We start from the raw sequence: 27,245 nt of genomic DNA on the forward strand, positions 1-27,245 counted from the left end.
CATACGGAATGCTGTTGAAATCAAAGAAAGTGTACATGATCACAATGCAGCATTCATAACTTAATTGAATCCTTAGAACACATGTTATCTAAATGTATTTATGACATAATTGATTACACTATATACTGTAAATATGTTTATGTTACTATATCAACAGCACACTAAGTGCACAAGTACTGCACTTATCCGAGGTTCAGAGCCATGCAATATATGTACAAATTCAAAATATAAATATACATTTGTTATATATAACAATATATAGACATTTATCCCATTTGTATCAGATCACACTCATACTTAGAACATAAGGAACCAAATCAAGGCCTAATTGGCGTAGAAATTATACTGTTGAGTCATAAGCGCAGTGTGAAGTAACAAATTGCGCTGTACTCAGTTAAACTGTTAAAATATTTAATAAGATAATATATTTTGCTTCATTTCCACACCATTTACTGACAACTCACTCACAGTCACTGAGGGTCATTGGTTGTCCTTCAACCTGAGTTAACCATCGATGTCCTTGAGCAGGTCGGTGACCTTTCTTCATGGCTACTTTTGCTTTGAATGTTCCTCTTACTATACATACAATATCAGTAACCATACATGCATTAACTGTCAGCATAAATGAAAATCCTTACAGAAAAACATTTGAAAATGTAATGGTAATAAATCACATACAAATTGCTTTAATATGATGTTCAATATAAGAATTGTTGAAAAATGTGTCGAACAGCTCGCCATTCGTTCTCTACCGGCTCGCTTGATGAATGATGTGAGTCAGGAACAATGGTGTAACTTCACAGGATTTATTGCTAAGTTAATATGTATTCAGTAGGGGAGAACGGGGTAATTTGTCACACGGGTAGGTTGTCACAATCATTATATCTCGGAACCAGAAGGCGCTGTCTGTTAAATTTTGGTATGTAAATATCCACAACTGGGATCAGAGGTCACCTACATAGTCTTCCTTGGAGTTAGACTGCTGCATTTGAGGTGAGAGGACTGTTAGTGTTTTTCATGTCAAATTGAAAATATTTAGCCCCTCAGTATTTTTCTTCTAGGCTTTTACACAATGGGTTTATAACAAAACACTTGTTACTCTAAAAAAGTGTGAAGGGTAAGCTATAGTTTAGATTGTTTTTAGCAAGCTAATTAGTTGTCAGATGGTTGTTGGCCTTGATGCTAGCAATAAATTCCAGTTGGGGTTGGTCGTCACATTTTTTGGGGGGTTGGTTGTCATATGTTATCCAAAGGAAAGGAACCCAATAACAAAAGAAAATGTCAAGCTGTATCCTCACTGACACCTCAGAGAAGGAGAGAATTGAGCAGGAAAGGTAGCTAGCATGCAAAAGAGAAAAAGGGCAACAAAATCAAAACAACCCAGTGCATCCCAAGCTAGACCAGTTGCCATGGCTACGGCACCCCAGTGCACTCCACCCCAGCTGGGGAAGAAGAAACAGAAGAGAAAGAGACAGGAGGAGGAATCTTCATCAGATGAAGAGGATAGTTTGTGTTTGGTTTTTATGGAAACGTTCTCCAGCACCTGTTCAGGGGAGGTAAGGGAGAAGTGTTGTATGTGCAACCAGTGGGCACACAATCTCTGCTTAGTTAGAGTGAGCAGACCCTACATTTGCCATCGCTGTAACTCAGATAGTGAATGTGTGTATCCTAGTTGAGTTGGCTATTATTGTTAGACCTATTTGTTTTGTTCTTTATGTTGTTACTTACAGTAGGTTGGTCTTAATATGGATTTCCTTTTTGATAATTCCTTGCTCATTTTGTGTTAAGATGCCTAAAGTTATGTAGGCCTATTTTTCAACTTGACAATGAAATTAAACTTTCAAATGTAGTTCTGCTTTCTTGCCTTCTTTTTAAGATTTTTCCCATAAAGATAACATTGTGACAAACAATCCCATAGTGTGTGACAACCGACCCCTTGATGGGGTTGGTTGTCACAATGTGACAAAGTTCTTCTTTATTACAATAAGTTAGAAAAAGTGAGGGGTTCACATTTCAAGCCAACACATTAAGCTTCAATTTAATGTTGGAATGACTATTGAAAGATGTTTAGGTGATGAGCAATTCTCACTAGAGTAAAAAGTGTGCCTACTTACCCCGGTCTCCCCTATGCCCTTATGAATGAATATAATGTATCTCAAAATCTATATCATACACAAGTAGCTATTTTCTGTTGGTTGGAACTGATCTTTTTAAATTGGCTGACTTGCCCCCACCCCTCCCCCCCCCCCCCCCCCCCACACACACACACCCTTGAGTGACAGTGGCAATCAAATGTAATGTGACACAGTAAAATCAATGTGCACTAAACCATTTTGATTTTCCAGATGGCTGACACTGAAAGCAGTTAAAAACTTACCAAAACTAAACTCTGGAGAATGTAACTTGTTATGCAATGAGTGCATTCTTAGAGTAAAGTTAACTGTGACACTGCACAATGACAGAATGCAGCAGTAAATAGATTGCTGAAAAAAAAAATGTGTCTGGTTGCTGTCAAACGTGTTGAGCAGTGACCACTGCTGCTCTTACAGGAACACTTGTCAGGTTATTGATTAGCAACAGAAACTAAGCCCAACTCATGTCCACAGAGGAACCTGCACCACCCAGCAGCCCTTTTACTGCTGTTAAAACAAGTTGTAAATCAACACAGTCTGTGCTCAACTTAATGCTTTACAGTTTTGTGCTGAATTTATATCCTAGTGTTTTAAGTTTTCATTATGAGTTTGGTCTTCACTATTGTGTTTTGTCAGAGAACAAGAAATGTTGAGACAAGAAAAAGCAAAAAAAAAAATCTCTACCATACGAATGTTCTTGAACAGATTGAGTTGAGTTAACTAATTATTTTATGTAAAAAAAAAAAAAACTCTGACAAATCATGTGTATTCTTAATTGCCAGTAACAAATTCAATGCTCTCAATCCACCACAAGAGGCCAATGTGCCTCACTAAATGGCATTTCTGTCTGGATCATTTGTCTTGCATCTAGTTAAGCTCTGCAAAATCTCATGACTCCCTTCCATTTCTCATTAAAAAAAAATATAAAACTTGATCCTCCTTTAGCTGAGGTTTGGGTTTTGACTCTGCTGTGCGATAGAATGACACATTGGCTCTCCCCTTGGCAGGCTTGCAACCCAGTGATCATTCTTTTGCTACAAGCTCAATATATTCTATCCTTTATCACTCAAGTATCTCACTTGTCTATATTCATTATCAGGTCAATTATGAGTGGTTATTGGCTCTGTGGAGCACATGCTTGCTGGCATTTGTGACACAGTCCTGATGCGCAGAGTTCTCGTTCTCCGGTTTGAACTGAGAACTTGATGTGTCGATGTGCTGACATGTCCAACTCACATTTTCCTTGTAAAAACGCCAACTCTTGTACTAAATTATTCGTCTAACGTCTACTATCACCCTTCTTCGGTCTCTGTCACCCCTGTGTGTAGTTTGCTCCTCTCTCTCCTTCTTCAGCATAAACCAGTTGAGCTGTCACTCAATTCACCCCATCCGCCCCTCCCTCCCCCCCTCTGGATGATCTCCTCACTCTCTCACCTTCTCCCTTCGTCTTATTCCACTGACCATGCATGTTCCAAAAACAGATCTCATTTTCATCCTTGGTAGGAGCCCCCCCAATCCCCCCCCCCCCAAGCCTTGCTCAACCACTCTCCTGTTCTCAGTTCCTGTCCAAGTCCATCATCTCACCTCCCCATTGCTCCACCTCCAAGCCCCAACCGCACCCCGCAATGTCCCCCCATGCTGGAATTTGGAGGCGTGTGTCCGCAGGATGCCCACCAATCCCGAGCCCTTGGGTGATATAAAACCCTGAGCGTGCCTTGGCTTATTCGCTCTTTCTGTCTGTCCAGCACTCCTGAATTGGAGGGTGCCGCACTTCTAGAGGGTGGTGGACCAAAGGTAAAAACTGCAAAGACCAACAAAGTAAACAACAGCACGGATAAGAAAGGTCAGACAGACCTCTCAACTCTCCAGCAAGTATGGAGACCGCATTCATGAAGGGCCCGGCTGAATGCCTGAGCTACTTCGGTGTGAATGAGAACACTGGACTGACCCCCGAACAGTTCAAGAAGAACCTGGACAAGTACGGCTACAATGGTGAGAGAGCGGGCATCAGGCATTTGGGGTGGGAGGCCTACAGAAATAAAATAAAAACTCACACACTAACTGTTAGGTAACTAGGTGCACACATAGAAACACTTCACATGTATAGAGAGATCTGATTGTTTGAATTCATAATACTTCAGGAAAGTAGTATAATGACTTTTGCTAGGATAGTTTTTTGCAAGCCACGATTGAGCCAACACCAGTTTCCAGAGAGACTTGTTGAGTCCGCTTGGTTGAGATTGTGTATGGGGATGTTTTTTTTAGAGAGAGGAGTTGCAACAGCTGGTAGAAATGCAGAGACATTGAGAAGCAGAGACTTTGAGGGCTTTGAAGAGCTATTTAAAGACAGCCAAAGAAGATGGCTGGAGAGCGAGAGAGACAGGTGATGGCTCAAGAAGCTTCCTGGGTGATATATGGGGCGGGCGTTAACAGGAGAGATGGATAATTTTAGGTCGACTACAAAGAGGGAGGTCCTTAGATGGCGTACTGCTAAATGATCCTATTATGATTGCTAATCAATAGCCAGTGGAATGGCAAATAAGATAGCAAAGGCACTATAATGCAATAATGTAGTTCAAAAGCAGCAACATTCTTGTATTCCCAATGACATTTCAGTCATCTTGGAAAATTAAAGAGAAGTTCTCATTAGGCCAGAAGCTAGTTTAGAAGAAGGAAGCTGATTCAATATCAAATATGTGAATACGCCACAGCAGCGTTTTAATTTCAGAGATCCAGGTACAGTCATCAAGCGTAAAGCACACAGGGATTCTTTAAAATTTGGAGCTTTGGGAAACCAAAGATCTTTACCATCTTATACCAAGAAGTATAATTTTTCTACCAAGGTTTTGTGGGAAAAGTTTTTATTAGTTCCATTTAAGCTAACCAACCTTTTTCCCTGTCTTTCTGTCTCCCTACCTGCCCTCCTTCAAATGTGTGTCCGACTCCAGAGCTGCCCGCTGAAATTGGTAAGTGCTGCATCTACAAAACAATCCAAACACGTGATTTGACCCAAATGGGAAAACCATCCTTAATACTACATCCTCCAAAAACAGGAAGACAGTATTTGATTTGATTTTTTTCATATGAAGGCAGTATTTTGACCATTGAAGTAATTCTAATGACAATTTTTTGTCACTAGACTCTACTACACTATACTCTGATCATCTTCAGCCATGGGGGTCACAAATCCATATCATACACTTTAAACACTTCCCTTTGCACGGTCATTTGCATATTCAGTAGTTCAGTTTACAGTCTGTGACAATTATCGGTTGATTTATATCTTTCTCGTCTTTGTCTCACTCAGGTAAGACCGTTTGGGAGCTCATTGTCGAGCAGTTCGAGGACTTGCTCGTCAGGATCCTGCTGCTGGCTGCCTGCATCTCTTTTGTAAGTAAACAAGTGTTATATATTTTAATGGTGTCAGTCATTTTAACCTGTGGTTATTCCCGTCACATTCATTTTAAACTCAAGTAACAGTAGGAGGGTTTGTAGTAGACATTATAGTAGCCACAAATTCCACGGTAAACTGATATCATGTGGGATCACACTCCTCACTCAACTTTTTTTCTGCAGAAGAACAGGTGCATACTTTTTGCAAATCTCATTACCAAGACTAAACTCTTCACATTGAGGTCTGGCAATCGACCACAATCGAGTTTTACTCACATAAAAATTGTTTGGCACATTAATATGTGGCCCCTTTTACATTCCTGGATCACATCTTGTAAACAGGTAGTTCCTTGCATTTTGCTTAAAAACTCCTTTAAAACACCCAAACTGTTCCAGTAAAGAAGCATGATTTAGTTGATCGTTTCTATCTGGTTACTGTTAAGATGACTTCTTACCCACCTCCACCCCCCCCCCCCCCCCCCATGTATTTTTGAGGATGACAACTTGAGAGAGGGAGATGGATTGCGAGGTCTTGTAGGAGGTGTATTAATTCCTATGCACAGCTTTTACCCCTTCGGGCAGCTGTCATGATGGCCTTAGAAGGCGAATATTGAGGAGCCAGTGAGAGACGGGGGTCAGGAAAGTATAGGGGGGCTTAGGGGGTAAGGGTTTATTTTAAGAAAGTCCCAAGCTGAGGACAGAAACTGAATCCTTCGGGAAAGGTCAGGCTTGAAGGAAGGAACGAAGGGCCTCCTCAGAGAGAGAGGGTTGAAGTCAGAAGGAGCGAAGAGTTATGGGACATTGAGATCCAATTAATAACAATGATGCAATCATATCATGAAATACGAAAGACAGGCATTAACATTGGAAACAAAAGGTTTTGTTAAACATTAAATGTATAAGTAAAAGAAGATAAGTTCCTGGAAATGGCCTGTTTCATTCAGCTTTTAAAATGATCATAAATTTAAAAACATTTTTTTACATTGGTTGCATAATATTATATACGTATTATTTCATATAGGCTACACACTATATGCAATGTGAACCACGTTTAATGGTCAAAAAATGTACCCTCATATTAATCAGACACATTGCAAATATTTAGCACAGAGTACATTCAAATACGTGTTAAATGTATTTGAATGCAGTTTCTCAGGAGTAGTCTTCTGTGCTCACACTAACATTGATATGCTCTTTCCCACTTTGACCTCAGGTGCTGGCCTGGTTCGAGGAAGGCGAGGAGACCGTCACTGCCTTTGTGGAACCACTTGTCATCCTTCTTATCCTTATTGCTAACGCCATTGTTGGTGTCTGGCAGGTCAGTGGCGAAGCCTGGAACATTGAGAAATAAGACATATCCATTGCAGTGGTGACAGAAAGTACACAGGTTCCAGTTACCAGCCAGTGGCTGCTTAAGCGTAACATTATCACTTTAACAGCCCTTGAAGCCTAAAATAGTTTTCCGTGTGCTAAAGCTGTTACAACATAAAGTGAATCTCAAATCAACAATATCAATCACTCTAACTTAAATCCAAAAGGACAAATACATCACTTATTTTAGTAGTTATCTGCAAATCCCATGTTCATGTTTTGACGGCAGTGTCTATTTGATGATCAAATTATGCAGGTCATGCTCTTCGACATGCATGCCGTGAACATTGGCAACAATGTTCACTATGGGAACATTGTTGCCAAGTGTCCAAATCAGCTGCTTCAACATTGGCACCCTGTTAATAGAAGATTTATGATCACGTATTATCTCTGAACACAGCATGTACTTTTCGCTGTCAGATAACATACATAAAAATAGATACATGCACATTCTTTCGACACAATAATGTGTGTTTATTTGAAAAAAAGACCATAAACTTGCCATGGTAACTTTGGATGGAAAAGTGTTCATCAGATCATAAATACTGATGTGTCTTCAGTAGGTTGTAGTGTGTCATTTCCTTACGCAATGACTCAAATCCTGCCAGAGGAAATTATTGGTGTCATTCCAAGGTCAAAATAAGCATTCAAGTATATTTCTCTCGGCTTATTTTTACTTTTTAATGACTGTTTGTGTGTTTTTTGTCTGCGTGTGCCACAGGAGCGTAACGCTGAAGATGCCATCGAGGCTCTCAAGGAGTACGAGCCTGAGATGGGCAAAGTTTACCGTTCCGACAGAAAGAGTGTGCAGATGATCAAGGCCAGGGAAATTGTCCCCGGAGATATCGTGGAGGTGTCTGGTAAGAAATGTCAATATTGTTCTTTAGTTTTCTGTGTTTGCTGATGATATTAAAAGCGGTGGAACCCCAATCTATCATCTGCAAACACCCATGTCAGGGGAATAATGTCCCTGTTAGTCACAGTCCATCAAAAAGGCTTCACTGTCTAGTGTCTTATTGCAATGTGGCTGGTAAAAGTTACACCAAACCTCCAGTGAGTTACTAGCATTTCTGTTAAGGGAGAGAAATTCAGTTTCAAATTCCGGATATATGTGTCTGGTGAAAGATGATGGCAAACCCTTGTGTCTTTTTAAGGCAATGTGAGTGAGGCAGGATGGAATAGCACTGCTGCAAAAACATGCTGACTGGAGGAAAGCAAAATCAAGAGTATAAATACCCTCACTAGCACCTGCCACACCTCCTCTCCCCTCCCTGCCATTGCCCACCTGTTGCCTCTCTAGCTGGCTGCGCCCCCGCACCACCACACAATCCCCCACCCCACCCCCCCCCCCCCACATACACACACACACACACACTCCGACAAATGCGTGGTTCATTGTCATTGGGCCATGCACTTGTCAATTTACGTTCGGACTCATTAGGAAATCCATGGATTAAGTTAACAATTCTTTGGATTTGGCTCTAAATTTAAAATAGCTTTTACCATATCATGAATATTTGTTTAGAAGGTATAATTTTTCAGTTTGGGCTTTTAATAAATTGTGCTACTCTAAACTTTTACAGCCTCTTAAATACTATGGAAGTGAAAAAATAGCCAACAATTAGTAATTTACTGTGAGAAAGTAGACCAGAACTCCACTAAAACTGCATTTATTTTATGTTTAATTTAAATAAAAACAATATTTATATATTCTATTAAATATTTAGACATATTTATTATAAAAAAAAAACACCACCAACAACAACAACACCAATAATTCAATTGATGATGGCTTCTCTGTGATTCCCACAGTCGGTGACAAAGTCCCCGCTGACATCAGGATTGTCTCCATCAAATCCACCACCCTGCGTGTTGACCAGTCCATCCTGACTGGTAAGCTTTCAAGAAACCTTAAATTTGCCGATAATTGTTTTTCTTTCTTATCTCCACTTGCAGTTTTGAGTAAATTGTTCTGGTTGTTTTCTCTCTCAGGTGAGTCCGTCAGTGTGATCAAGCACAATGAGGCTGTTCCCGACCCCAGATCTGTCAACCAGGACAAGAAGAACATGCTTTTCTCCGTAAGTGCTGCTGCTAATATTTTATCTTTGCTGTTGCAGCTGTTTAATTTGTTTGCCATTACCTATTTTCTTACATTTTTCTTCTTCCCCCGCCATTGTAGGGCACCAACATCGCTTCAGGCAAAGCCATTGGCGTGGCCATTGCCACTGGAGTCGGCACTGAGATTGGCAAAATCCGCGACCAGATGGTTGCCACCGAGCAGGAGAAGACCCCCCTTCAGGCTAAGCTTGATGAGTTCGGCGAGCAGCTGTCCAAGGTTATCACCCTGATTTGCATTGCTGTCTGGGCCATCAACATTGGTCACTTCAACGACCCCGTCCACGGAGGCTCATGGATCCGCGGTGCTGTCTACTACTTCAAGATCGCTGTTGCTCTGGCTGTGGCTGCCATCCCAGAGGGTAAGGGAACCAGAGTTAGTGCATGTTTTTTTTTCTCTCCGCTGTTTGTTTATCCCGCTCACAGCTTACACCAATGTCTCTCAGGTCTGCCCGCTGTCATCACCACCTGCCTGGCCCTTGGAACCCGCCGTATGGCCAAGAAGAACGCCATTGTCAGAAGCCTGCCCTCCGTTGAGACCCTGGGTTGCACATCCGTCATCTGCTCCGACAAAACCGGCACCCTTACCACCAACCAGATGTGTGTGACCAAGGTGGGTGAAATGTGTTTTCACACTTAAAAATAAGAAATATGTGTTGTTGACAAACTTGGCCTTCTTTCGTACACATTTGAAACTTTTGTTGTTTCCTGTACCACAGATGTTCATTGTCAAGACTGTCGAGGGTGACCATGTTGACCTTGATGCCTTTGATATCTCTGGCTCCAAGTACACCCCTGAAGGCGAAGTGTAAGTTGATTGACATCATTCAAAAGCAGTATCAGTCATACGATAAAGTGCACATGGCCAATCTCTTATTTATTTGTAATCCTCTCTTTGTCTTTCAGGTCCCAGAACGGTGCCAAGACCAACTGCAGCTCATACGATGGCCTTGTTGAGCTGTCTACCATCTGCGCCCTGTGCAACGACTCCTCTCTGGATTACAACGAGGTACAGACATATCAGTAGTGCATAGTTTCAACACTGAAACCTCACAACATTCAACATTTGAATCAATTCTCTTCGTCGCCCTTTCTTTTATCCAGTCCAAGAAGATCTATGAGAAGGTTGGTGAGGCTACCGAGACCGCACTGTCCTGCCTGGTTGAGAAAATGAACGTGTTCAACACCAATGTCAAGAACCTGAACAAGATCGAGAGAGCCAACGCCTGTTGCTCAGTAAGTTTTCTCTTTATTGTTAATACTGCTAATTGTAAACCACTTAAAACTGTTATTTTAGTAATGTGTTTAATCAAGGCCACTTTTTACTAATAAACACCCCCTTTATACCTCCAACAGGTGGTCAAGCAGCTCATGAAGAAGAACGTCACTCTGGAGTTCTCCCGTGACAGGAAGTCCATGTCCGCATACTGCACACCCACCAAGGGTGATGGTGGTGCCAAGATGTTTGTGAAGGCGAGTTTCTTTCTTTCTTTCCCCCACACAGCCTTTGGTCTGAACACCCGCACTCTGACTGCGCTGCATTCCCACATAACACTTAACAATCCTCCTGTTCTCCCCACAGGGAGCCCCAGAGGGTGTGATCGACAGATGCACATACGTGCGTGTAGGCACCACCCGCGTGCCCCTGACCAACACCATCAAGGACAAGATTCTGTCTGTGATCAAGGACTGGGGTTGCGGCCGTGACACCCTGCGTTGCCTGGCCCTGGCCACCCGTGACACCCCACTGAAGCTGGACGAGATGAAACTGGAAGACTCTACCAAGTTTGTCGATTATGAGGTAAAAAATCCAAACCGTTTGATATTAAAATGTGTTGACACAACATGACTGAATATAAAAACCTGGATTGAATGACTCCATCCCCTCTTCTCTCCTCAGACTGACTTGACCTTTGTTGGCGTTGTTGGTATGCTGGATCCCCCTCGTAAGGAGGTCTCTGGCTCCATTGAGCTGTGCAGAGCCGCCGGAATCCGTGTCATTATGATCACTGGTTAGTATTATGGGTTGGAGGAATTATCAAAACAGAAACGTGTGTTTGTGTGCAGATCGTTATCATACATTATTATGTATGATTTCATAGTTTTATTTGGAACAATAGCAGTATTTTGAATTAGCTCTTAAAGGGAAAATCTATTATCCAAATGTAAACAAAATATATCCCTATAACGATTTTTGACAGACTTTTTGAGACTTGCTGAGAGTAAAAACAATACACTTTATATTTATGTAAGAAGTCCCAATCCAGGATTTAATTTCCTTCACCAAACTTTTCTTTGTTCATGTTTCAGGTGATAACAAGGGAACCGCCATCGCCATCTGCCGTCGTATTGGCATCTTCAAAGAGGATGAGGATGTTGAGGGCAAGGCCTACACCGGACGTGAGTTTGACGATCTGCCCTCCCACGAACAGCCCATCGCTGTTACCAGGGCTTGCTGCTTTGCCCGTGTGGAGCCATCCCACAAGTCCAAGATTGTGGAGTTCCTGCAGGGTAACGACGACATTACTGCTATGGTGAGAGCTCAGCAGCACAGGATGCAACCTTAACTTGACAGAGACAAAGTCATTTGTCTGTAGATGCTTGTAGTTTGTGCGTAGTTTCACCTCTGCTTACGCTTCTCCTTCCACAACAGACCGGTGATGGTGTGAACGATGCCCCTGCCCTGAAGAAGGCAGAGATTGGCATCGCCATGGGCTCTGGCACTGCCGTTGCCAAGTCTGCCTCTGAGATGGTCTTGGCTGACGACAACTTCTCTTCCATTGTGTCCGCTGTTGAGGAGGGCAGAGCCATCTACAACAACATGAAGCAGTTCATCCGTTACCTCATCTCCTCCAACGTTGGTGAGGTCGTCTGGTGAGCAGCTTGTGTAGCATATGCAACCAAAACACAGTCTATCAGCCATTTTTTTTTCTATCTGTCTCTGGCTAACCCGTTTGTTGTATTATTTCACCCTCTCAGTATCTTCTTGACTGCTGCTCTGGGTCTGCCAGAGGCTCTGATCCCTGTCCAGCTGCTGTGGGTCAACCTGGTGACTGACGGTCTGCCCGCCACCGCCCTGGGCTTCAACCCCCCAGATCTGGACATCATGGACAGGCCCCCACGTTCCCCCAAGGAGCCCCTGATCTCTGGCTGGCTGTTCTTCAGATACATGGCTATTGGCGGTAAGTGAACTGGCCTTTTGTTGTGGGCGAAACACTGCAGGTGAATAGGGTAAAGTATTTAGTTTGATGACTTACATTAAAACAATATTTTTTTGTATTACAATTTTGCAGAAATGTTTGATTAAATACAAATGCATATTTGGCAATATCAAACTAATTATGTGTTCATTTGCATCCATTTAAAAACTAACTTTGGATTTTGGGAAAAAAAATAAAAAAATCAGTTCCTAGTTTTTACACAACAGATTTTGGTTACAGGTTTTTTTCATTTTATAGATCAAAGGAATACTATGTACAAGTCTTAATAAGCATTTTCTAAATTATATGCAGACAATTAACAACTTAAGAACACTTCTTTCTGCTACCTTCAGAATAGTGCTAAGAATTAATACGGAAAGTTTAGTTACTGTAAGTGCTTCGGAAGTTGAGATTTGTTGAGAAAATGGCCGAATAAGATGGTTGTATTGGAGAAATATATGCAAACGGACAAGGTTTAGTATCATAAACACCTAAATGTACATTTGAGACCTTACATTTAAACTTGTATGAAATTAGACATGTTATGGAAGCTAAAGAGCAAAAGATCTCAAAATGTACCAGTGCTTGGAAAAAAAAATACCGTTGTTGCCTGCGGTGTCTCACCTTAAACGTAGGAAATTCACTTGCCTACATCAACGCTGTTATCTTTCCCTAACAGGATACGTCGGTGCTGCCACTGTTGCTGGTGCTGCCTATTGGTTCATCTATGACCCCAATGGCCCCGGTGTCAGCTACTACCAGCTGGTAAGTAATCGCCTCTCTTTCATGTTTCATGTCACAAAATGCTCACCTGCAAACGTGGAATGACCTGGCCTCTCCTCCGTACAGTCCCACTTCATGCAGTGTCACGGTGAGAACGAGGACTTTGTCGGTGTCGAATGTGAGATCTTTGAGGCTTGCCCTCCCATGACCATGGCCCTGTCTGTGCTGGTCACCATCGAGATGGCCAACGCTCTCAACAGGTAATACTTACACCAATAGACCAGGCTTCCAGTTATGCTTTGGATGCTACATTTGACAATGACTCCACTGGTTTTCTCCAGGTAACACAGACATTTATTCCCATGATTCCTTCTTTTTCCAGCTTGTCTGAGAACCAGTCCCTGCTGCGCATGCCCCCATGGAGCAACTTCTGGCTGCTTTCAGCCATGACCCTCTCCATGTCCCTTCACTTCGTGATCATCTATGTTGACCCTATGCCCGTAAGTCAGCCACCTTCGTTCCCTAGTTTTATTTCAAGAGCTGCGAACACATTCAAATCTCCCAGTTTTAGGAATTATATTGAAGTGTTGTCCTCTGCGTTGTGGACTTTTTGTTGTTGTTACTTTTCTCTGTAGTTTCCAAACAATTGTAACACCCGCTCTTTTGCACTAATCCCCCCAGATGATCTTCAAGTTGGCCCATCTGAACGTCGAGCAGTGGATGGTAGTCCTCAAGCTTTCCTTCCCCGTCATCCTCATTGATGAGGTGCTGAAGTTGGTGGCCCGTAACTACATTGATAGTAAGTACTCTGGCACACTTCATTGTTATATAAATTAAAGATTAAAAAAATAATATAAGAAGTAACTTATTTCCTAGCATAACAGTTCTGCTTTCTTTTTAAATCCTTAAGGTGATTTGATGTTATTAATACTATCATCTTTAATGTTTATGTATTAATTCATATTTTAAGAAAGTGTAATCCGTCCTCATCCTGAACAGTCATTTCCGTTTAATACATCACCTCTTCATCTACCTATGGATCCATAATACATTAAAAAATGCCTGTTTTTATCTCATCCCTCCCTCCATTCATCATTAACTCACCTAACCCTTTTTGTTGATTTACAGACCCACAACCAATTCACTGAACTAAAACCAGGTATTCCAGTCTGCACTATTAGTGGCAATCTCTGTCTATATACAGTATAGTTTGTTTGTGTCTTTGTCGGTGTTGGTCATTTTGTGTGTTCGTGCTCTGGTGCAAATCTGTCATCAGTCCTCCTGTTAGATGTGGAGCGCTGGCCTCTCTTCGCTTCTTAATGACCTAGTTGAAAAATCTAACGTCTGCCAAATATTGACAAATTGTGGCACGATGAATTAAGAACGGGGAGATCCCTGAGTGCTGTATCTGACGCCCTCCTCGTAGTGCTCGCTTTCTTGTTATTTCTGATGTGGTACCTTCTCAAGAGACGCCTCAGAAGGCTCCATCACCTCTGAGTTGCTGCCGTCAGAGTCTGCACAGCAGCGTTTTGTTGGTTGTTCCTTTGTGGTAGGAGTGTGACATATCCCTGTTCTGGGACCACTTTTATAGAAAGGCTTGATATTGTCTGTGTCCCACAAAGGCCTCCCAAAACACTTTATTCCAACCCTCCTATTTAGCTTTCATAAGCAGTAGGCTATACAAACACTGAATAAATAATTCTACACTATTATAAAGTAGTTGTAAGCAGATAAAAGGTATGTTTTACTTCTCTATTAATGTAGTTATGAACAGATGTATCTATTGTATACAATATGTCTTTATAGGAGAAGTTATGTATATTTAAAAAAGTACATCAATAAACACAATCTTTATATTTGCTTATAACTACACTATAGTGTATAATAAACATGTGTTACATTTGTAGGTACTGTGTAGAAATGACAAACAAGGGGGGATAAAGTTGAGTTACCAAACTTTTTATAAAATATCAGGAAGTTTGAAATTAGCAGGCAATACTTTTCATTTACATCAACTAGTTCTTAAAAGGGCACTTTCTTTACTGTTTTCTGCATGTAGCTGTCTTCCATCAAATATAAAATGTTCCTTTTGCTTTAAAGGACAGATTCGTAGGTTATTGTTTATATTACATCATGCTTTCTCTGATCAATTAGTGGAAGTGATCATATGTTTGTCTGCAAAATCGTTACATGTTGCAATCGTGTTGTTGTTTTTTGTTTTTCGAACCAAATCATGTGTCCAAAAATCATTTTCCTCTCTGATTAATCCACTTTCCCTCCACTAGATTCACAGAATAATTAGAGATGTAGAAGAAGAGGATCTTAAATGGTTGGAGAGAAAGAGATGGGGATCAGAGGGAGAAGGATCAAAACCAAAGAGGGGAACCACCGTGAGCCAACCAAAAGAAGAGAGATGAAGAAAAAAACACAGAAAAATGTATAATAAAAAAACGATAAAACTTATCAAAAATCAACATAAACATAGCCTCATTATAAGGAAGGAGATTGAATTCAATGAAGGGAAGTATCCCTGTCAATAAACTATTCAAATATTTAAGATTTTATTCTAAGAAATAAAGTATGTATTAAAAGTGATTTTTTGTTAAACTTGATTATTGTCTGCTGTTGTGTTTCTGTGTCCTCTGTCCATTTTCATACACTCAACACAAATATAAACACAACACTTTTGTTTTTGCTCCCATTTTTCATGAGATGGACTTAAAGATCTAAAATTCATTCCAGATACACAATATTACCATTTCTCTCAAACATTGTTCACAAATCTGTCAAAATGTGTGATAGTGAGCACTTCTGCTTTGCTGAGATAATCCATCCCACCTCACAGGTGTGCCACATCAAGATGCTGATCTGACATCATGATTAGTGCACAGGTGTGCCTTAGACTGTCCACAATAAAAGGCCACTCTGAAATGTGACCACCATTTGCCTCATGCAGTGCAACACATCTTCTTCGCATAGAGTTTATCAGATTGTCAATTGTGGCCTGTGGAATGTTGGTCCACTCCTCTTCAATGGCTGTGCGAAGTTGCTGGATATTAGTGGGAAGTGGTGCACGCTGTCGTATACGCCGGTCAAGCACATCCCAAACATGCTCAATGGGTGACATGTCCGGTGAGTATGCTGGCCATGCAAGAACTGGGACATTTTCGGCTTCCAAGAATTGTGTACAGATCCTTGCAACATGGGGCCGTGCATTATCTTGCTGAAACGTGAGGTGATGTTCATGGATGTATGGCACAACAATGGGCCTCAGGATCTCATCACGGTATCTCTGTGCATTCAAAATGCCATCAATAAAATGCACCTGTGTTCTTCGTCCATAACAGATGCCTGCCCATACCATAACCCCACCACCACCATGGGCCACTCGATCCACAACATTGACATCAGCAAAGCGCTCACCCACACGATGCCACACACGCTGTCTGCCATCTGCCCTGAACAATGTAAACCGAGATTCATCCGTGAAGAGAACACCTCTCCAACGTGCCAGACGCCATCGAATGTGAGCATTTGCCCACTCAAGTCTGTTACGGCGACGAGCTGGAGTCAGGTCAAGACCCCGATGAGGACGACGAGCATGCAGTTGAGCTTCCCTGAGACGGTTTCTGACAGTTTGTGCAGAAATTGTTTGCTTATGCAAACCAATTGTTTCAGCATCTGTCTCAGTGGCTGGTCTCAGACGATCTTGGAGGTGAACCTGCTGGATGTGGAGGTCCTGGGCTGGTGTGGTTACACGTGGTCTGCGGTTGTGAGGCCGGTTGGATGTACTGCCATATTCTCTGAAACGCCTTTGGAGACGGCTTATGGTGGAGAAATGAACATTCAATGCACAAGCAACAGATCTGGTTGACATTCCTGCTGTCAGCATGCCAATTGCACGCTCCCTCAATGCTTGTGCCATCTGTGGCATTTTGCTGTGAGACAAAACTGCACATTTCAGGGTGGCCTTTTATTGTGGACAGTCCAAGGTACACCTGTGCACTAATCATGATGTCAGATCAGCATCTTGATGTGGCACACCTGTGAGGTGGGATGGATTATCTCAGCAAAGCAGAAGTGCTCACTATCACACATTTAGACAGATTTGTGAACAATGTTTGAGAGAAATGGTAATATTGTGTATCTGGAATGAATTTTAGATCTTTAAGTCCATCTCATGAACAATGGGAGCAAAAACAAAAGTGTTGCGTTTATATTTTTGTTGAGTGTATGAATGACTTTCCAGCTCTTTACTTTTATTCTAGTCTTTGTTGCTCGTGTCTCGTGCAGGCTCCCTGCTCTTGGCTGGGCTCTGTACAGTGTGGTGTAGGGTTGCAAAATGACAGATCGTATGGACAGAAAAAAAGCCCCATGCCTCCAGCTGCCAGCGCTTTCTATAGTCTTCGTGCAATCAGCGGACTCTGTTGGAGGTCTCATGACATTAAAATGGGAATGTCCACTCAGTCACAACACTTTTGGTCTTATATATTGTTTACGTGATAAGCTGCAATAAAGTGATGATTACAAACTCATGGACTTGTATCTTGGAGAACATTTTATTGATCATTTTAACATACGGTACATTTGATTGAGTGATTGTCCTCTGTGTCTACACTTGACGAGGTGCAGTGATTATAGTCTTTAAACACTAGGCTTGAGATGTTAGTCAATCAAATGTCCAGTTTTTTTTTAAGCTATAGTGTCACATTTTTCCCTGGCAAAATTTGTGCCTTCAGTGCTACACAGTGTTAGTCTTTGGTTTGCAGAGCTGCGTCAATGTGAGAAAACCCCCAAATCTGCTATATTAGATTTGGCACCTGAATGGGATTTTGATGTCCTTCATTTGCTTCTCATAATCTTCATCAAACATCTCCGATTGCTCTGGTGTGAAATGGTTGTTCCAGTCGCCTACTTCACCTGTAAAGAAAGAACATACAGAAGGTCATACAACAGTGTAAAATATATCAATCGGTAATTGTATTTGTTGTAATTAGAAAATCTACTGACATTTGAAATGTGCAGAAAAGCTCATTTGGGGCATTTTCGCTTAGTTATCAAAACAGTTGCCAATGGACCAAATAATTCAAATGCAATAATTTCCCCTACATTGAGCATGAAGTTCTAATTCATATGTTCAAAATACATTCGAAGGCAAGAAGACCATGAGCCTACAGGGGGTGCCACTGCACTATAAAATGTAAAGTACAGGGACTGAAAGTATCATGATACAATCCAATAACAGTTAGTGAGTCCACTCAACTCACCTTTCTTACTTTTAGAAACGTTGTGCTTTAATAATTTTCAATAAATATCTTGCTTGTGGACAAGACTTAGAGTGGAATGATGCACCTTTTCTCATGAAGGGAGAGATGGACTGACAGAAAACAGGTTCTGGGATGAAGGAGTAGTTGGCCATCGGGTTCTCCTTCATGTTCTTGAAGGACGTGAGCTGCACGATTCGGCTGAGGACCTCATCAGAGACCGACAAGTCCAGGTACCTCATGATGCGCTCCACTTCCCGCCGAGGATTCTGGGGGAGTAAATGTGATGTAGGTAAGAAATGCTTTGGCAATACTGAATCCATGTGTCACAAACATGTCTGTGTGTTTTCCTTACCTCTTTCATGTCCTCATAGAAGAGGTAAAGGATATTCCTCTTCTCTCTCTCTACCCAGTAACCTTTCACATGGTCATACCAGGAGCCCCATGACACTGGGGAAAATGTAATGAGCAGAAACATGTTTTTCCCACTCTAGTAAAAGGTTTAAGCCAGCTACGGTGTGAGTTCTGAGCACTAATGGACCGTTGAATGTAATCAAATAGTCTACTTGTGTTAATGGATCAATTGTCAGTCATTGTACATTGGTTTGCCAGGTTGGCTGTTGTTTCTGTAGTGGGCTCTTGAATTTGCCAACAGGTAATTAATAGATAGTCAGAGCGTAGGGTCAGCCATAGTACAGCGCCCCTGTAGCAGTTTGGGGTTATCATTTATTTGGAGTTGCGTTGCTCACGAACAGACATATGAAACTTGTTAGGTCTCCCAGAACTCCTGAAAAAAATATTCGGCCTTTTAGCTGATAAACGACCCATTATAATCACCAGGGTGTTGCTAGCTGTGTCTGTCTGCTGTTTGGTGCTGAGCAGGTATAACGCAATGTGAGTTTTTAGAGCTTTCTTCTTGCGTAGTGGCCAAATAGAACATTTGAAAATCTGGCAACCCAAAATATGTTGTGAGTCTCTTATAACTGGTCTGTTAATCACTACAAACATCTAAATTAGCATTAAAAAGCAATTAGTTACATCTTATACAATCCTTAATTAAATTGCTAAACTATATATATCACTCAAACTTTAATTTCTTGAGGGATTAATAAAGTAAGTCTTTTTCTTCATCACACTTCCGAGCCTGACCTTTTACAGAACCCCTCTGTTGTAAAGGTCAACTAAAAAAAGCGAAATGTACCCTGAATTCCTGTCCAAAAAGTTAAAAATGCATCTGTGGCAGAAAAAAGAATGTATAAATCTATTTGTTTGTAGGCTATATACAAGTTAAAGTTCATTATTAGTTCTGAAGGAACATTTTCTCCTTACTGGTACTACCTTCACTATGAATCAGGTTGACTCTAATCTTGTCAGGACAATTGAAGCGAGTTAAAAAAAAACAGTGTGGTAAAGAAACAATCTCATTCTTCAGAATATTTCATAGAATAGACACATCATATATTTAGACAGGAAAGTCTGGCTGGTGGAGAGTTAAATGTACCGTGCCGTAGCTGGCATTAATATTGTGGTGTCGTTTCTCAGTTCGGTTAGCTGTGTACACACAGAAATACCCAGTTTCCTTGAAGGTAAAATGACTCTCAGGAATGTGATTTAAGCTACTTACACTCTCCTCGCATGAACTTGTGGATGTAGCCCTCCCAAGGCCCTGGCTCAGGCTGGGTCTGATTCATACAATCAAAGTGGTAGTAGCTCACGAGGTTGTCTTTGGCATTGCGTGCCACGTAGATTGCCTTTAAACATGATCAGGAAGGACACAGAAGAGACACAAAAGAGAGAATGCATCACGTAATGAGAGAGTTATGGCGTGGTATCATGAACTATGATTTCACATCCTGCCTGGATAGCTTTGGTCTGCAGCAACATATTCATTTCCCCGCTCATTCCAAAGGACATGTTCTGGACTTGGTCTGTTGTTCTGCTGTCAATCCTCTGGACTGTACTGCAGCTGAACTCCCCATTTCCGATTACATGTTAATTTTTTTTTTTTTAACCTTTATTTATACAGGTATATCCCATTGAGTCCGAAGACTCTTTTGCAAGGGAGACCTGTTCCCATTTACACGTTACCATTCACACACTCATTCACACACCGATAGCAGGCTAACTATCGACATTCACACGAGGCAAGGTGGGTGAAGTGTCTTGCCCAAGGACACAACAACTATGACACAAGTGGCAAGGCGGGGATCGAAACTCCAACCCTTTAATCATCGGCCGACCCGCTCTACCAACTGAGCCACAGTCGCCCTTAATATATTTTACTGTCAACCTTACACTTTCCATTACAAACCTGCCACGTGTTATTTCATTTCGCAACATTAAGGACATTAATTTGAATACACTCTCTACTGGTATCCACTCCCACCCCAGTACTGACAGTTTGTCCTCCACCGATGATCTGGTTTCACATTACAAAAAAAGTCTTCATGATCTTTTTAACACCCTGGCTCCCCTTAAATCCAGCTCTGTTTCCTTCACTCATTCTGCCCCATGGTATACCCCTGAACTGCGCCAACTCAAGGACAAAGGCCGTCAACTGGAACGCCTCTGCAAAAAAACTGGACTTGTTATACATAAATAAATATATCACAACCACATTCTTCACTACAAGTACACTCTTTCTACAGCCAAATCCACCTGCTACGCTAATTTAATCAGTTCAGGTGAAGTAAATACGCGGGCCCTGTTCTCCAGTGTCAAAAAACTACTACCACCACCGGACTCCATTGCTCCTCATCTACTGTACTCAACTGATAATTGCAACTCCTTAATGTCATTCTTCACCACCAAAATAGAAAAGATCCACCAGCAACTGACCCCTAACACCACCTGCATTCCGTTTTTTCCCACTTTCTCAGCCCCTGTTTCTCGTTTACTTTCATTTTAATTTATTTATTACGGCTCACGGCCATAGCACATGGCATGGAGCACACAATTCAAATTATATCATTACAAACAAACAATGGTGTACGGCAAGGACAAAACAAAAACAAAAAAACAAAAAACATTACTTAAACAATGGCAGGACATTTCTCAGGAAGGCTCCTGTTTTAACAATAACCCCTGGTTTTTCTGACCTCAAAAGCGAAATCAGTTTAATCCTAGATGGTAAATAAACATAATATTTTGGCACTTCCCTCTGCTGTGGAAATCTCTGACATCATCCGGAAGTCCAAACCATCTACCTGCCAGCTGGACCCTATCCCAACTGTTTTAGTTAAAGGCTGCCTACCATCTCTTTCACCCTTAATAACATCCATCATACACTCCTCCCTCAGCTCCGGCCTTGTCCCCTCATCCTTCAAATCAGCCGCAATAACCCCCATACTTAAGACACCTGGTTCTGACCACAAAAACCTCAACAACTTCCGTCCCATCTCGAATCTCCCTTTCAAATAAACAATTCTGGAAAAAACAATAGCATCTCAGGTTCAAGCTCACTTGTCCTTCAATAATCTTTACGAACAATTTCAATCTGGTTTCGCCCCCTGCATAGCACAGAAACAGCCCTGGTAAAAATCATCGATGACCTTCTTATGGCAGCAGACTCCGGACATCTCACTATTCACATCCTCCTTGATCTGAGTGCGGCCTTTGACACCATTTCACACAACATCCTCCTTGACAGACTGGCCTCCATCGGTATCACTGACACACCCCTGCACTTGTTTGAATCCTATCTTTCTGGCCGCACTCAGTTCATCCAACTCAAAACTTTCAAATCCCAGTCACTTCCAGTCACTACCGATGTTCCCCAGGGTTCTGTCCTAGGCCCCCTTCTGTTCATAATTTATCTACTTCCCCTTGGCCATATTGTCCGTAAATTTAACATCTTCAGTGCTATGCGGATGACACCCAGCTCTACATATCCACCAAGCCCACTTCCTCCCTTCCTCCCAGCTCCCTCTCCGATTGGTCCTCCTCTTCCATTCAGCTCACTGTGCCACCCGCCCGCCTGGTTACCATGGGGTCCAGGGCCTTCAGCCGATCTGCCCCCCACCTCTGGAACACCCTCCCACCTGACATCGGTAACTCTGACACCCTTTCCACTTTCAAGTCCCGTCTAAAAACACATCTTTTTAAACTGACATATTCCATCTAATCATTATGTATTACCAATCTCACCTCACTTGTGTAAATTGTTTAAATGTGTCTTGTTCTTGTGTTCTTTATTATTGTTGATTTTGTTTTTTAACTCTGCCCTGTAAGGTGACCTTGGGTGCTATGAAAGGCGCCCTCAAATAAAATGAATTATTATTATTATTATAATGAACAAACACAAATTTTCAGTGAAGCACTAAAATTCACTGCGACATGTTAGCTTCATTTGATCTGATAGCCTAAGTCTCACCTTACACTTGTTTTCCCAAAATCCAGGAGGCACCAACTGGAAAGGAAGATGTGTCTTGATAACTCTGGGGGGATCCATTTTCTCCAGAAGATCAAGTCCTGAAACATAAGTTTGGGGAAACGAATATGTGTATATGAAAGAAACTGTTTTTCCCCTTTTGTTGACTTGTTAAATGGAGAGCTTTGAAAGTGATGGTTGTGTTACATTTGGACAGAACAGTAGTAGGCCTACTTGCTGTTTCCCCTTTCCAGTTTTATCAACTGTAAGCTAACCGGCTGCTAGTTGTAATTTTATATTTACAATACAGACATGACAATGACAAAAAAATGTATTGATGCAACTTTAACAATTAAATTGACAAATAATAACAAATAATTCAAGGCAGCTAGAGGCAGTATGGGTAATACTCAAATTAGCTAAATCTGTGCTGCTTTTGGTAATTAATTAAATTTAAGCACCACTATATACACACAGCAAAACAATAATTTCACCTGACCACTTCACTGAAAAGCTACTAGGGCTGCAACTAACGATTATTTTGATAATCGATTAATCTGTCGATTATTTTCTTGATTAATCGATTATCAATCGATTAGTGTTTTGGTCTGTAAAGTGTCAGAAAATGGTGAAAAATGTTGATCAGTTTTCTTAAGCCCATGTTGACGTCCTCAAATGTATTGTTATGTCCAAAACGCACAGATATTTCAGTTTACTGTCATAAAAGGATTAAAGAAACCAGAAAATATTCACATTTGAGAAGCTGAAATCAGAGAATTTGGAAATTTTTTATTAAAAAATTACTCAAAACGATTAATCGATTATCAAAATCGTTGGCGATTATTTTCATAATCGATTAATAATTGATTCTTCGATTAATCGTTGCAGCTCTAAAAGCTACATTGACTTGTTACATGTTTAAGACTATCAACACAGGGAGTTTGGACATTTTGGCACAGAAGGAAATTTTTATGGGTCAGTAGCTCAATGATCCAGGGGAGACAAGCCGTTAAGAAAACATTCCTCCAGGAATTGGACTTGTGAGTTCTGACATGGCACAGTCTGAGCAAGTTGAAGGATGTATTTGTAAATATTATCTTGAGTTTAAGCATAAGATAGTGGACACAAAGTGCACTAAAAGTCAAGGGAATTAGGGGCTTAAAGGTGGGAGAATGCTTGTTGTCAAAATCACTTTTGGTCAAATCTCCTCAGAACGCTGCCACCTGGGAAAATCCAGTGATAGGATAAAACACATACTCGGCTCTATAAACTGGTATGTTGCTAGCTACGGTAGGCCCCTTTGTTTACACATGTATGTAAACAAAGGGTATGTAAACAAAAGGGCCCACCCTTTGTAATATTAATATGATTGTAGTTATAAACATATAAATGTAATCACATACATGCAAACGTAACTACATAAATACACACCTGAGGGGATGGGAGCTGGTGAAAAAATCTCCAGGAACGGACTGCGGACAGGTGTGGGGGCTCGTCTGCAGGCCTCAGCATCTCCGTTGTGATATAGGAGGTCCACTATCTCCTGAGTCCATGTGGTCCCTTAAGTCCCCAAAACACAAACGAATAGGGTACTTTCCATCATGTAGGAATCTCGCCGGCATTTTTTGCATTTTATTCACTTTCCGAAAAGTTGGAAAAATTATCAATCAAATGTAGTGGTGTAAAAATGAAAATGTTTTCCTCTGATATATAGATGAGTGTAGAGAGAAGCAGAAAATCGAAACACTCAAAACATGCTCAAACTATTTGTGTGCGCTTCTAAGGAATTTTCTGAGCTTCCAGTGTCAGGGTGTGACACTAGTTTGTAAACGCTGCCATACTGAGAAATACAGAGAGAGTTTTGTAGAGCTGATAGGCTTAATCATCATTGTGTCCACATGTCTGGTGATGGCTTGAATGAAAGCTACATTCTTGTGGAAAAAGTTACGCACTATAGCTTTAGCAGAGCACAAATAAATAAATATGTGACCTAAAATAGTTCCAAAACTGATTAACATCGTAACCTGCATCTGGAAGCAGCTGCGTGAGTAGCCTACCTGCTTTGGGGTAGGTGGCGATGAGGAGGTCTGAGGGGTCTGGACGGAAAGCCCAGATAGAGTCCCAGTTTTGGGCGATGTAGCTCATGAGAGGAACTCCTCTGACTGGGATGACAGGGAAGCGAGTGATGGAGGGGGAGGCCTTCTTAATGGCATCGCTGTAAGACAACTGTTCCTCATTCTCCCCTGACATGATGACTGAGACTTTTAAAAGTGGACTCCAGGGAACCAGAACCAGAAAGACCAAACTGTATGATGGCTCCAGTGAGGTATGCACGGTTGGTTCCTCCTGAAGTCCTGTCTACTGCAGCTCCTCTCCCAGCTGGCTCACGGGTTCTTTGTCAGCTGGATTGCTATTGTGTAGGACTTTATATTCCAACTGTGTGCGACTCTCTTCCTTCCTGGTTGTCAAGCCGACAATCACTGCACAGACATCCTCTTCACTCCGTCATTGGCAGTTCCTCATGTGCAGTTTGATCTGCTGAGTAGGAAAGCTTTCGGTTTCCTCTCGTGGTTTCCAGCTCAAATCCCCTCCAACATCTGAAACCAGGCACAAGATTCTCTCTTCCCTCTCCCAAAAACAATCCCTCTAACCCTCAGCTGAAGAGTGTTTTGGTCACTCCTCTCTCTCTCCCCCTCTCTCTTCCCCCTCTCTCTCTCTCTCTCTATATATATATATATATATATATATATATATATATATATATATATATATATATATTTGTAACCTGGCTGTCTGAGTGCTGTGCTTTTACCAAGTTCTTGTCTGTCTGCGACCACTAGAACTTGCACTCGCAGACCTACACCAAAGTGCCCTTATGTAACATTCTCCGTTACGTATGAATTCCACTTTTCCTCACCATTCTATCTCAGCTGCTTCCTCAGTAATTTAAGAGAAGGACAAAGGAGGGTCTTGAGGGAGGGAAGAAAACAAGAGTTGCATACACAGAGGACAAAATAGAATGATTGAACTTTTAATCTGATCCACAACTGTATTATTTCTCACATCTTTCAGCTGTGATAACTTTTTAATGTTTCTTACCATTAAAAACTAATCTGGTCACTTAATGTGACACACACAAAAAGTTGCCCTCCTGCTGATACAACCTTTAGACTCAAAGTTTTAAAGTAAACACAATAACGTTAATCATTTCTGCTTGTACTAGCTTCCCAAAAAAAAAAAAAAAAAAAGGGGGGGGGGGGGGGGGTCACGTGTGTAGTCATGCAGCTTGACATAAAGGTCTATGTTGAGAGCGCTGCATGATCACTTCAGGCAGAAGGGTCTGTTTATAACATAGGCCTACATTCCAGGATTTCCACGCTCAATATCCTGCCGGACGCAGAAACAATATTTTCATTGAAAATGAGCTCAGCTCCACACAGTTGCCTTACAGACAGGGCCAAAAAGGCCAACATAAGACTGTGTTTTACTAACTGTCTTTTAAAGTGTGAAATTTGAATCGAAGCAACCTTCAGCACGACTCCACTTGTTTTGTAGTTTTTCTGGAAAGATGAAACCAAGTAGAAAAAGACAGAGCATTAGTGAATGAACATGAGGTCAGTGCCATTAATTCCCAATTGTCACATCTGCAACATCTGCATAGAAGCAGAAGGGAGCAGTGATAGAGCAACTATTACAGGCCTAAATAGCCTACTACAGGCCTATATGAATAAAGCATGCATATTAAAACTAGTCAGTTTTACCACAACAAACTGTATAAATGGTACGGAAATTAAGTTAAAATGAACAACGAGTTTGTTGTAATAAGCAGGTAAACGCTGTGTTAGGTCTACATGATCCATTTAATTTTTGGCTTTAATTTCGAAGCCAATTTCTGAAATCACCCGGTTTGTAAAAAAGATGTTAGTGGGCACTTTGAAGCACCCACACTGATTTGATCCCAGTGATGGTCTTAGGTAGAGTTGGGGAAGCAGCGTCTGTCCAATTGTTATACGCTCCTTACCCATGAGGCACAGTCAGGGTTTACTCTCACCTGGCCACCCAACCCAGAGACCACATTTTGGGGATTTTACCTCTGTTATTAACAAACATGGATAGCCTATATGAATTTCAACATTAAACATTTGCACTCAGCAAATAGTTTCAAACAATGACAAAGCTTATTGTTAGGAACACAATATATAAATCCAGCAAATAATATAATAGTAATGATAAGGTAACAATATATTTGAATGGCTCTGCTCACAAAATATCCTACATTTCAGCAGTATACTGTAGGCCTACTGGTTGGGCTCACAATATTTTATAAATGTTTGTTGTTTGTTCGCCCAATCTTTAAAGGGGCACTTCAGTTATATCCCTAAAGGACACAATGGTCAGCTTACTTGTCACCAATAGTCCGTTTTCAGCCTATAAAACAGTTATATACTATGTGTTCTGTTACTTTGGGGGAGTTTGTCAGGTCAAATCAAGACATTTTCAAACGCTTGGCAGGTAATCTGTGCTTTATAGTTGGACCATAGAGAAACAAGAGGATATTCAAGGGAAGGTCCAAAAAGCTATAGCCTAAATCATAATAATAGGAGTTGTTTTTCCTAATATTTGCAGCTGATTTGACCACTTTTCCTCTCTCCCCTTTTTGAACTGGTTATTTATAAAT

At 41.3% G+C, this 27,245-nt stretch overlaps 2 protein-coding genes across 3 annotated transcripts; one reads left to right on the plus strand and one right to left on the minus strand.

Moving 5' to 3' along the window:
* Positions 1-3,873: 3,873 nt before the first annotated feature.
* atp2a1l (ATPase sarcoplasmic/endoplasmic reticulum Ca2+ transporting 1, like) lies at positions 3,874-15,546 on the plus strand. Of its 2 annotated transcripts, XM_080049164.1 has the most exons (24): positions 3,874-4,124; positions 5,081-5,098; positions 5,440-5,522; positions 6,739-6,843; positions 7,618-7,756; positions 8,709-8,789; positions 8,889-8,974; positions 9,076-9,373; positions 9,458-9,624; positions 9,731-9,819; positions 9,918-10,020; positions 10,116-10,247; positions 10,368-10,488; positions 10,598-10,812; positions 10,912-11,023; positions 11,322-11,545; positions 11,665-11,885; positions 11,991-12,193; positions 12,891-12,976; positions 13,061-13,194; positions 13,317-13,434; positions 13,616-13,733; positions 14,063-14,093; positions 15,220-15,546. In XM_080049164.1, the coding sequence occupies exons 1-23, from the start codon at positions 4,007-4,009 to the stop codon at positions 14,080-14,082; spliced, it is 2,991 nt and encodes a 996-aa protein (XP_079905290.1). In that variant the 5' UTR covers positions 3,874-4,006; the 3' UTR covers positions 14,083-14,093; positions 15,220-15,546. The 2 variants fall into 2 exon arrangements, with proteins under 2 accessions (XP_079905290.1, XP_079905291.1); XM_080049165.1 differs by lacking the exon at positions 14,063-14,093.
* Positions 15,547-17,489: 1,943 nt separating this feature from the next.
* Positions 17,490-25,208, minus strand: sult1st6 (sulfotransferase family 1, cytosolic sulfotransferase 6). The gene is made up of 7 exons (XM_080048892.1): positions 24,625-25,208; positions 23,999-24,127; positions 22,571-22,668; positions 19,823-19,949; positions 18,554-18,648; positions 18,287-18,467; positions 17,490-17,854 (listed from the first exon to the last, which is right to left on the minus strand). Exons 1-7 carry the CDS (start codon positions 24,815-24,817, stop codon positions 17,742-17,744), a joined length of 936 nt encoding a protein of 311 aa, XP_079905018.1. The 5' UTR covers positions 24,818-25,208; the 3' UTR covers positions 17,490-17,741.
* Positions 25,209-27,245: the final 2,037 nt, after the last annotated feature.

This window comes from Ammodytes marinus (assembly GCF_949987685.1).
Source record: "Ammodytes marinus genome assembly, chromosome: 20".
Classification (NCBI taxonomy): Eukaryota; Metazoa; Chordata; class Actinopteri; order Uranoscopiformes; family Ammodytidae; genus Ammodytes; species Ammodytes marinus.

Bases quoted from the DNA above. Each gene is read 5' to 3' on its own strand.
- sult1st6 (XM_080048892.1), bottom strand. From the start codon at position 24,817: ATGTCAGGGGAGAATGAGGAACAGTTGTCTTACAGCGATGCCATTAAG. The intron at 19,950-22,570 runs GTGAGACTTAGG...TCATGTTTAAAG, and splicing joins TTTGGGAAAACAAGTGTAAG to GCAATCTACGTGGCACGCAA. The intron at 17,855-18,286 runs GTGCATCATTCC...CTTTCTTTACAG, and splicing joins CTCTCCCTTCATGAGAAAAG to GTGAAGTAGGCGACTGGAAC.
- atp2a1l (XM_080049164.1), top strand. From the start codon at position 4,007: ATGGAGACCGCATTCATGAAGGGCCCGGCTGAATGCCTGAGCTACTTC. The intron at 7,757-8,708 runs GTAAGAAATGTC...TGATTCCCACAG, and splicing joins AGATATCGTGGAGGTGTCTG to TCGGTGACAAAGTCCCCGCT. The intron at 10,248-10,367 runs GTAAGTTTTCTC...TACCTCCAACAG, and splicing joins GAGCCAACGCCTGTTGCTCA to GTGGTCAAGCAGCTCATGAA.